Here is an 11673-nt window from a genome sequence, read left to right on the forward strand (position 1 = left end):
TAACTGAGCATAATTGATATAATTGATGAGCCTTTGTTATATTAAACCATGTCAAACAATGAAAGCACAGTAAACAACTATTTTCTTATTTCAGTACAAACATTACTTCCAACTGTAGCTGCAAGTTAATCATTTATGCAGGACTCAACCAAAACCAAAGCCTTTTACATACAGTAATAACACATTTTACTTCAGTTTGCAAAAGTTGACACGTGTTCATAAAGAAGGCGAGTTAGCGTGCTCCTCCATATTTCTGAACATGATTCACTGAAATGAGATCCATCTGGCAGGCTGAGGGAGCTCAGATGACCTTCGGCCTCTGAGGCAGACAAAGATTATAATACGCAGTTTGATCCCAAAAGTCAGGTCCTTTCCAGCCACACCAGCCCTGGAAATATAACAGCCACACCAAGATCAGCACAGTGTGTGGGAACCTGCTTTTCAGACTGAGAATTGCTGGCGGTGTGAATGCTTTTCCGTTACCTTGTCTGTGATAACCTGCAAGTCCTCTGCTCCAGTGTAATGAGGATCTAGGATGAGGTAGCGGATCTGCCCTGTGGTCTCACTCCAAGCCACACCCAGGATAGTGTGAGCTAAAACGCCTCCTCCTGCAACACAGAGCAAACAGCAATGTAAGTTTGAACAAGCTTTGTCTATGTTAGCTATCAACAGTACAGGCTTCTGAAAATAGTCAGCTCCCTCCTTTTCCAAATCCATAATCAATAGAATACTATTCATATTTTTGGGCCAATTAGTAAAATTCTTAAGATGACTGTACGCACAAATCCTGGAAATGATAGCAGGCTCTGGTTTTCTTTGAGTTTTTGTGGTGATGTGACTTTAAAAAAAATGTTTTAATGTTTATATGTGGTGTTTATAGTGAGTTTTATGTTGTCATGCACTGACAGCAAAATTCATGACAAATTTCCACTACTTTGTAATGGAAATGAAGTTTATTGATTATAATGAACTCCCTTCTTTACCAAATCCAAAATCAATAAGCTGCCAATTAAAACAAAACAAACAAAAAAATCCTGGGAATGATAGTGGGCTTCTGCTTCTCTTTGGGTTTTTGCGGTGAGGTAACTTTTCTATATTTGGATAATGAATTATAAAAATAAGGCTTATCATAAAAAATATCAAGAAAACAAAGTTTCTGTGAGGTCATAAAATTAATGTAACTGTAACAGTTTGAAAGTGAGCTCACCAATCATGACTGGAGTTCCTTCAGTGAGGAAGTGGTTGGCCAGTTCTCGGCCTTTGGACGCCAGCTCAGCTCCCTGACTACAGAGAAGGCAGATTAGTTGTCAGATATATTAAAATCATCCACAAACACATAATCATTCACAAGAAATGCAATCCCACCTCACAAACAGGATCTTGGAAGTGAGCCCAAGCAAATGACTCAGAACAGCCTGAACCTCAATGGATCCAATCCACTGACGTGACCCGACGAAGGATGCCTGCTTGTCTCCAACATCCACTAAAGCCTGGAAAGCAGAGAACCAGACAGCTTGGACATGTCTGATAACATTGTTAAAAAAAAGAGGAAATGTGGGCATATCTTGTACTCTGATCATATTTTATAGGGCAACTACCTGCTGGATCTCCTTGTGAGTGGGCACAGGCAGCTCTACGTAACCCTGCTGCTGGAACCAAGAGCAGATAGTCTGCAGGGAGCGATAAGCACAGCCCCAGCCATTGTCATCTACACGGTCCTGCATGTAGTGGTGATAGCTGTAGATCCCCTGGACCAAATACACCTTGAGAAAAGAAAAAAAAAAATCTTGCTGTGTTCATCTATTTCTGCAAATGAGCAGAATACTGTTAAGGATTTAAAATAAGTAATTAGATATACCTTTCCATTATCTAGGGTAGGGTGCGTGAGAGCCAGATGAGGGTTTCGGAGATAACCGTCTTTGTAGGGCTCATTGGGAAAGTGGTAAGCGTTGGCTCTTCTGAAGTAAGGCCTGTCATCTGGTAGCTCAAACTGCTGATGCAGCTCCTATTCAGACAAAATAAAGTTTCAAGGAAAGGTCATTCATTCTTTTTGTCCTTTCTTTAAACAAGAAAGCACAAGTTGAACTCATTGGGATTAATATGTCTATAATGATAGAAGTTCAGTCTGCGGTTCTTACTTTACTTTCCCAAAAAGTTGATTCTGTTCATCTGGACGGAGCTCTACATCCAGATGAAGTGAATCAACTTCTTGGGATTTCCTTACCTGGATGATTGAGCACATGTTAAGACACTAACCTTACGTTGTGCTACTAGCTGGCTGTCAGGCACTCCTACTGGATAAACCACAGTCACCAGTCCTTTTGGTTCTGGAAGGAGGAAGTGGACCGGTTCAGGAACAAGTAATGTCATTCCCTTCATGTTCTGAAGAGTCACTTTCTCCATCTCACACAACTGATGAGTTAGTGCCTCAATTAGCTGCTCGCAGGCACTGCAATACCAGAATAAAAAAAACCAAAAAGTAATATTACTGTAAGAGACGAGCTTTGGTTAGTGGTATGAAACCAGATGTTTTGTATAAAAGACATACTCCTTGATTGTATCGCTGCGGCCGGTGCAGACAACACAGTCTAGTGGAAGAGTCACACTCACAAAGTGGGATTTCAGAACTGTTTTGGTGAGGATGGGGGCTGAGAGGGGGCCTGGCTTTGTCACCTCCGTCATCAGACGAAGGTTTATGACACTCTGAAAGGGAATAAGAGTGAATTTATATTCACAGGTAAACGCAAACGCCATAAAGACAACTAGACATAAAAAAAACCGTTATGATGAGAGCTGAAACAATCAGCCAGTGGCATAGGTTCAAGTCGCATCTGCAGTGAACAGCAGGTTGACAAAGACAGAGCATGCCTGGCCTGCGGCAGCAGGACTGAGCCTGCTCTACTGTGTCAGCACTTTTATCATGTATTGTCACTGTGATATGGACTATTGTGACTAGACTGGATCAAAGCATCACACTGGGCTCAGGAAACAGTGCTATTTTCTCCTTTCTTTCTTTTATAAACAAAAATTGGTCAGATAATTAAAAAAAATCACTGTCAAACTGATTATAGTCTTTAATATGGCTCCATATTATTCACAGAACACAAAATATTGCTGATTATTCGATACGTACCGCCACCGAACTTTTTTTGCTTTTCTTTTTTGATGATTTTTTCCCAGAACTCTCTTGTTCGTCTGCCCTGAAATAAAAAACAAAACAACCCCCCCACCACACACACACACACACACACTTTTCAATATAGCCCAATAAAATACAAAGAAACAGCAATGACAATAAAAGAGGTCCAGAACAATATAGGGAAACACACAAACACACATTTAAAACTATAAACCAAAACAGAGACTAAAACAGATGAGCGCAAATCAAAGTGTCAAACACATGAATGCATTTATTCCTATAAAGTTCGTAGTATGGAGTGCATAAAATGTATTACATGACCACAGATGTCTGAAATTTTACATAATATCTGAAATTTGCTGTGGGTGGCTGCAGCTCAGGGATAGAGTCTACTCTGAAGGTATCTGGTAGTTTGAAACCTGGCTGCTTCAGTCTGCATGCCAAAGTATCCTCGGGCAAGATACTAATACTAAATGTTCTACTTTAGCTTCGCATTTTTTATTTTTTTTTACCTTCATCTATTCTGCTTTAGATTTTTTTTTTTCATCGTGCCACTAAAAGATGCAGATCAATATGTCACTAAAGACTGTGTTCCTGTTGGTTAGTTGGTAGCAACAGTTTTAGTGTGTGGTAGTCGTCCTAAAATTTCAGACATTTTTTTTATAATTACATCCCAAATTATCTGTGGTCCACAACTCTGAACATCTCTCACTGTGCAACAAGGGACCACTGTTCATGAGCCACAATCAAAGATATTGTCTCAATTCTTGCATGTCAGTCAGCCTTCTTCTTACAAAATAAGATGAAGAATCTATTCAAGAGAGAAATAATGCACTGTAATAATGTCTGTACTTACTGTATCCATTGATGCATATCTTCACATAGTGTACTTGGAGTTATTTCTTCAGGTGTGGCATAAGCATCTTTGTTTGGCCATATAATAACAGGACTGTCGCTCACTGCCAGAACACAGGATTCAGATTTCACCTGGGAGCGAAGAGTCTCAAACGTTCTCGAGATGACATTTCGCACCAGCTGCTCTGTAAGAAGAAAATAGCGTTTCTCTTTAACATTCCTACAGCGTTAGGGTAATAGATTTGTATGGCTTGAGTTCTGGAATTTGCATTTGACCAGTTACTGCCACTCTGTTATAGAATTTACTGTTTCTAGTACACTAAACGGCTACACATGTATACATTTTACTTTAGTTAACTAAATATCTTCTAAATGAGGACATCCAAAGTAATGTTTGGGGGTTTTGTCTTAGAAGGCCATCATTACATCAAGCATGTATATTGAAATTATATTCCTGGTAATGTGGGTAAAGTTTGAAATAGCATTTAGTCTGACTCAATTATAGCAGGAAAAATGAATAGAAAAACTGCATTTTCTATAATCCACACGGGATCAAATATATAGATAGACCCCCACTAATATTTGGTTAAGTGTCACTTAGTGAGTTTCATCGTGGTACCCAACAACAAAATTCTGGCATAATTCTGTCTAGATATTTGACCACTCTTCTTGGCAGAATTGGTAGAGTTCATTTAAACTGGTTGGTTTCCTGGCACGGACGCAGATTTAAAGCATAATCCACAAATTTTCAATAGTCCTTCAGTTGAGCTTGAAGGTACCGATTTTGGAGCAAGGGCTTCTTTCTCAGTCTAAGCTGATGTAAAACTCTCTTCATTGTGGACAGTGACGCTAGTGTTCCAGCAGTTTCTAGTTCATAGGAAGTTTGAGCTTTGGTCGTTCCTGAGCATCCTAACCAATTTCCTCTAATCTAAGGGTGATAGTTTGAGTCTTCTACCAGACCATGACAAAGTGGCGACATATGTAAATAACATGTAATTATGTACAGTTGTTTGAAGTGATGATTATGGAATCTGCAGTTGTTTAGAAGTGGCTCCATGAGACCTTCTCAGCTTGTGTAAATCTGTAATTCTCATTCTTAGATTTTCATGGAGCTCCTTTGACTTTCACAACTACAAAAAGAAACTACAATTTATTAATCAATCATGATCTCAAATGAGAAGGTAACAGGTTTTAGCCCCGTCAAGTTAAAATACATTTTAGAACCTTAATCTCCATTTATTTAAAAAAAAAAATGAAATGAGTGTATTTATTTATTTGAACTTCACACAGGGTTTGACTCTGTGTTTAGTAGGAAAAAAACCCCAAATAAATATGCGCACACACACAATTATTATCATTTTTAAGTCTTAAAAATGTGTGCTGTGCTCGGAAGACAGCACTTCCAAGAAATCATTAAAAGCCCCAAAATATCATGACATTCATGTGCGAGCTGAATGGATGCAAACCACTTACCACGACTGTGGATGTTTTAACTTTACGTGTGTGTACATTTAGACATATTGTTAAAAATCGTTTCTGAACACACCATCTGTGCTGTCCAGCTGACATCTGAACTCCAGCAGACCTTTGACACGAAGAACGGTCGCAGTCTCGGAGTCAACAACGACCTGATAGCACACAAAACGACAGAAGTCAGCGGCTGGTTGGGGAAATCATCTGACAACGATTGTAATTACTCTTTTAGCGTTACTGGCTAACTGCTAAGCCACGAACTGAAGAACCCACAAGATAGACTTACTCGTGGGTCTGAACACAGAGGAACACAGACACGACCTCGTTTCGATAACTTAATTTCAGCAACCTTACCATTTTGGAGTTCTCAGCCTAGCAAAGGAACTACACTGTTTATTGTCAGTTGTTTCTAAGCACTGGGGGCTGACATGTCTACTAAAGCAAAAGTTCAACGTGTCTCTGGTTGGGGCTTTCTATTGGGCCACACTGGCTCCGCCCATTTATGGTGCATTTACAGTAACTCGTAAGTTCGGGAACGTTTTCTAGATAGTTTGTCATACACGTCTTCACAATATTTCGTTTTCTTTTATCAGTTTTTTTCCCTTTTAAATTTAAAACGCCTATAAATGTATTGTATATTACCACCTATATCCTCCCGAGAACCGAGGAAAAGTGCATCTTCTAGTTGAACTTTTGTTGTGAAATGTGAATCCCCTGAGATTCACATTTACTGCATGGATTTTTGTAGTTCATCAGATAAGCAATCATATACTCAATAGTTTACAAAAAAAAATAATAATTAAAAAACCAACACCCAACATTAGTCTATCTACATCTGGGGTAAAATTAGCCAATAAGTAAATAAAGGCACTTATAATCCTCCTCAGTCCTCCCTTAGAGAACGCTAAATCTTGTGCTTAGTCTCTAATGCACACTTTACTCCATCTAATTAGTCTTGCTTCACTGCCCATGTTCCCCTTCTTATGCAACATTTGACACAATGTGTCAATATTCTTCTTCTTATTAATTTTGTTGAGATATTTATTTTGTATGGGTGTGTGTGACTGTGTGTGTGTGTGTGTGTGTGCAGGGGAGGAGGGTATTAAAAACAACAATAAGTGTTTTGTAACACTGTAAGTGCTCACAGTCAGACACACACAAAAAAAGGTTAAAATGTGTTTCTTGGTGCATTGCCAGTTTATCTCAGGATATTCATAAGAGCTATGTGAGTTAAGCCAGAAGTGTAAGTGTAGACAAGGCTTTTGATATTTTAAGTTGCTGTTATGCAGGCTTAAGTCATAAATTGTTCCAAACATCACTGCCAAAGCTCTTCTAGTCAAAGGCAAATAAATTAAATCAGCATCAAGGCTCGGCTTGCAGATAAATCAGATTTACACCCTCTGATTTATAAAATATAAAGGACAACTCTTCAGCCTAAGAATTATAAATTACAAGAATATCTGTAAAAAGGAGGATCTACTGAAAAAATATTCCCATTACAGACCTTTTCCACCCCATTTTAAATTGTATTAGCTATTCTTAGCTGCTATGTCAAAGTCAAATAGCACAAATACCACATGCCAGGAAGTGGGGTTGAAAATGAGGACAGTTTCAGGTCACTGATGTTTTGTCCTAACAATGCCTCTGGATAAAATCAAGTTTGTTAGGATTACTGGAAAACAGAGATGAAATGGTTCCTCTTGTACACGCATGCAAAGTCAGTTGTCTAAATCTAACAGAGTGTCAGATAAAATAAAATAAACACACCTAACAGGTGCAGTGTAGGGAAAAGGTATTTGCCCCCTAACTTATTTCAATTTCACTAGCAACACTCACGTTACTTTGGTTACTGTTGACTAAAGAAATTACTTAGTTAGAGCCTGTCTGACGGAGTGAAGTCGACTAATAGATCTCTAAAGGCAGCACATCATGACAGAAACAGCTGAGAAGCAAAATCAGTCACATCTATTGGTCTGGGAAGACTTTCAAAGCCATTGTAACTCTTTGGGATTCCAGTGAACTTATGGTGAGAGCTGAAAACTCTGCTGACCAAAAGAAACACAAAGGCTCGACTCACATTTGCCAAAAAACAATATTTTCAGGATCCCCAAGACATTATGGAAAACAGTCTGTGCACTGACGAGACAGAGGCTGAACTTTTTGGAAGGTTTGAGTTACATGTGCATAAAATTAATAGCATTTCATAAAACGAACATCACACCGACAGTCAAACATGGTGCTGGACCTTAAACAGGCCATTTATGCTTGAAAACCTTCCAGTGTGGTCAAAATAAAACAATTCTGCAAAGAAGAGAGAAAGTAATGACTTTTTTCCACACAGAGCCAGGTAGGTTTGGATAACTTTTTTCTCTAAATGAACAAAGCATTTTGCATTTTGTAAATGTTATCTTTGTCTAATATTAAGATTTCTTTTATCTAAAACATTTATAGAATATTCAATATTTCTTCAATATATACACTAAAGTGCTGGAACACAACATTACCACAGTATTGTACTCCAAGTATCTACATTATTAAACAATTCTTTGTGCCTAAATGTGGCAATCTGCTCCAGGATGTTCCCTCTTATCAAACTGAGTCCGGCAGCAGCAGCATGCATTGTAACAGTGTGAAGTCATGACTCTTGAGTTCCCGTGGACTTAGTGTGCTGAGGAAGATTTGTGATGAGATTAACTATCTCCCTTTGTATCATAAACAGAGCATTAAGATCTTTTCAGTTATATGCTATAAATATTAGAGTGTGAGCGAGGAATGATTATATGGCAAGAACTCACATTACAAATGCACATTCATCATATGTCCATAGGCAGAGTTTATCTTTGGAGCCTTTTATTTATGTGAAAAGTGGCAGATGTGCTGGGATGTAAAAAACAAAACAAAAAACCCCAACTTCAATATATATAAAGAATTTTTGTGCAGCTGTGATGAAACATATAACTATTTTCAGGGTAGCCCATTTTGGCTTTCTAATGAGAGTTATATAAAAGCATTTCAGTATCAGCAGTGTGATTATTTTCTTGCTCCTTTTGCCGAGTGGCTGGTGATTGTAGACAAGCCATGAAGGTTCAAAGCTACATTTTTACAAAATAGAAGCGCAAATCTGTCTTGCACACCTATGTGAGCAACGACAGAGTGGAAAATTGATGTTATATGATAAAAAAACAAAACAAAACAATTGTAAAACATCCACTAGCTTCAGATTAATGTTGGAATCACTTGTACCAAATAGCCACTGAACGTAGATTAGGGAGGTTTTAATGACCACTTTGAACAAGAGGAATGATTACCGCAAGAATCTCATGTTTCAGTGCTTCTATGAGAACTTGGTAGTTATTTTAAGGCCCACTTTAAAAAAAATCCTTTAAGTAATCTTAAAGCCTCACAAGATACTTTTTTTCAAGTAATGTCAAGAAGAGAAACATCTGGATCATGTTATGCTCAGAGGTCTCACAGATGAAAGAAGTAGCTTTTGGCATCTGTGTGCTCTCTCAGAGCTGAAAGATTAATCTAGTTCATGAAAATCTTCTAATTTGTCTATATCAGGCAATGTAAGCAGTATACAGTAAATACTTTATGTAACTATAATTACATTTTCCTGCCTGCCTTTAGATTATCCAGCCATTAAAGCCACTATTTGAGTTTCTTTCCCAAATGCCATCAGATAATGTCAGAAATAATTTGAGCATTGCAGTTTCACTCTGCTCTCAAACATTTGTCACCTGCATGGAACTAAAGTCCAAACAGTTATAAAGAATATTATATCTTATTGGCTTTCCTACAAATGTTAGGGAATGCCAGGGGTAATTAAAAACAACAAGTAGAAGAGAGCATTGCATGAAAACCTCCTTTTGCTGCAGGATATCAAATGAGCTTAGCTTCACTTGATTGGTCTCCTATTGAGGCATGAGGTCTGCACACTGGTCCTAGTCATTCCTCAACACTAAGAGGCTCACCACAGGGCACCATCTGAGGGACGAATAGAGGCAGGCAACAGACGAGGAAAAGGAAAGCATACTTTTCTGTTCCTTATGCTGCATTAAAAAAAAAGTACATATATATAAATAATTTAATCACAAATATTATATTTATGGATTTCCACTTCATGCTGTGTCCCAGAAATTATGATATTTGTTTAACTTGTCAACATAATGAGGCCAATAATAAAATAAAACACAATTTATCAGTAGAATATTCCAGTATATTAGCTTATTCATTCAGTCACATAAATGGATTTCCCTTTACAGATTTCTCTATATTTATGCTTTGCCTGAATGTACTTGGATCAGCTGGATGTTATGTTTATGTCTCCAAACATGGCTGTTCCCAAAAAGGATGCTGCAGAGTGCTCTCTTGTGGACAAACTGTGTAGCATCAACTCTTATAATATGGTTGAAGGGTGTTTCTCCCATCTCTTCTTTACTCTTTAGAATTTTTCATTTATTCCCTGTTATAAATTATACTGATACATGAGCAAATAGCTAATATCTGGTGTAAATACTGGCTTACCAATAATCAGCTGGGCTTCAATATGCAGTAAGGCTGAAATGTAATTATGCTGCCTAATGGCTTTCACATTTACTGCTATTACAGTTTGCTGATAAAATGTTTCTTATTTCCACTTCTATGACTTCAGGCTTTAACGGTGTAGCCATAGATGGAAATATTGGAGGATTTCATGCACGGAAACCAGATTCCACAGAATGGAGGAGCTGGACTTTCTTCCCTCTTTTTCCAACCTCTTCTAGGTATTTTATTTTATTCTATTAACTGATATCCTAATGACATCATAGAGCTCTGCATGAGCTCTCTCTCCACCTTCCTCAAATTTCTAGCACAGACAACCAGAAGTAGCTGTGAGATCAATCTCGGTTCAGTCCTGTGATCATTGAGAGGATGAATGAGATGTTGAAGATATCATGTCATCTCTTATTAGCACCTCTTCTTTCTCTGAATTTGGATCCTTAATCATAACAACTGCACTTAGACGGAGAACCATTTTCCACTTTCCCCTGTCGCCAAGGTGTTACTTGAGAACAAACAGAGCGAGAAACAGACCTGCCTGCTGTGTCAGTCAGCACTTCTCATTTTATCTGAAAGATGTGTTGAAACCTGGTGGTTACTCCCTCAGTGCAAACATGGCTCCTCTGAAAGAACACACTGATAAGACACAGAGTAAAACAAAGCCGAGATTAACACTGAAACTTTTCAGCCAGTCATGACAAAGATGTTTGTTCATGCCAGCGCAGCTGGTGCTCTCTCCACTGGGTCCTGGTGAGAGGCAGCAGCAGCTGTTACCTCTGAGGTAGCAGATGGGTCACTAAGACCTGGGGAAAAAGATCTGCTTCAAGATGTTGCCCTCCAACCCCATATCAGTGCTCCGAGAGGCAAATGCAAACGAGCAAGTCACTGGCTGGATAGCTGTGATAGAGGCTATATTATTAACTTAAAGTGAATTAGAAGTCGTTGCTCTGGACTTGTTGTAAAGCATGATCTTGTTTCAAGCTAAAAATGTCTGAAAAAAAAATCACACAAACGCTGCTACATGTTAAAAATATTATTCAATTGGTCTCCATTAGAGCTGCTTTTAAGTAAATTTGCTTGTAAGGGGGGGGGGGGTGGGGGGGGGGAGTGTTTGAAATGTTAGCTAACTTTTGTGAGCCGGCCTTTGAATGGAGTGGTTTTACTCACCTCAAAGCAGTTTTACACAACAAGCTTTAACAACAGCAACTTTAACAAAAAGTTAATTGTCTTTCCCAAAATATCTTCATCATGAAGATGGAGGAGCTTGGGATAAAACAAACCAAAACAAAATTAGGAAATGAGCCACATCCTGAGTCTTGTGGCTCAGGAGGCTTATTCATCAGAACCCCACAACTGGGTGCAAGCATGATACTGCGATTCTTGAGATTAAGAGACACCTATACACATAGCAAAAATCCACAAAGTGCATTAAGTATACCAAATATGCAATAGATAAAGAGGAACATACTCAAATCTGTCAACTTCAGTGGCAGTAAAGCCTAAAACATCAGTAAAAGTGATTGTCCAGTGGTATTAATGGCACTGATTTGCACTGAAGCTGCTTTCAGGTTAGTTAAAATCATCTTAAAATTCATTGACTTTCACTGAATTTATTTTTATTTTTATTTATTTTATTTATTTATTTTACTGCATGGCCAGATGTA

The 11673-nt window shown here is 38.3% G+C and overlaps 1 protein-coding gene across 2 annotated transcripts; it reads right to left on the bottom strand.

The window, feature by feature from the left end:
* Positions 1-5933, bottom strand: ufsp2 (ufm1-specific peptidase 2). Of its 2 annotated transcripts, XM_085276755.1 has the most exons (12): positions 5822-5933; positions 5541-5622; positions 3996-4179; positions 3134-3200; positions 2549-2703; positions 2257-2449; positions 1859-2005; positions 1599-1763; positions 1366-1490; positions 1208-1284; positions 484-608; positions 1-388 (listed from the first exon to the last, which is right to left on the bottom strand). In XM_085276755.1, exons 1-12 carry the CDS (start codon positions 5822-5824, stop codon positions 302-304), a joined length of 1410 nt encoding a protein of 469 aa, XP_085132881.1. In that variant the 5' UTR covers positions 5825-5933; the 3' UTR covers positions 1-301. The 2 variants fall into 2 exon arrangements, with proteins under 2 accessions (XP_085132881.1, XP_085132883.1); XM_085276757.1 differs by lacking the exon at positions 1-388 and having other exon boundaries at positions 482-608; positions 1208-1280.
* Positions 5934-11673: the final 5740 nt, after the last annotated feature.

Source organism: Mchenga conophoros, linkage group LG6, assembly GCF_057382185.1.
Source record: "Mchenga conophoros isolate Kocher_MC1m ecotype Shallow Benthic linkage group LG6, M_conophoros_male_GT1.1, whole genome shotgun sequence".
Classification (NCBI taxonomy): Eukaryota; Metazoa; Chordata; class Actinopteri; order Cichliformes; family Cichlidae; genus Mchenga; species Mchenga conophoros.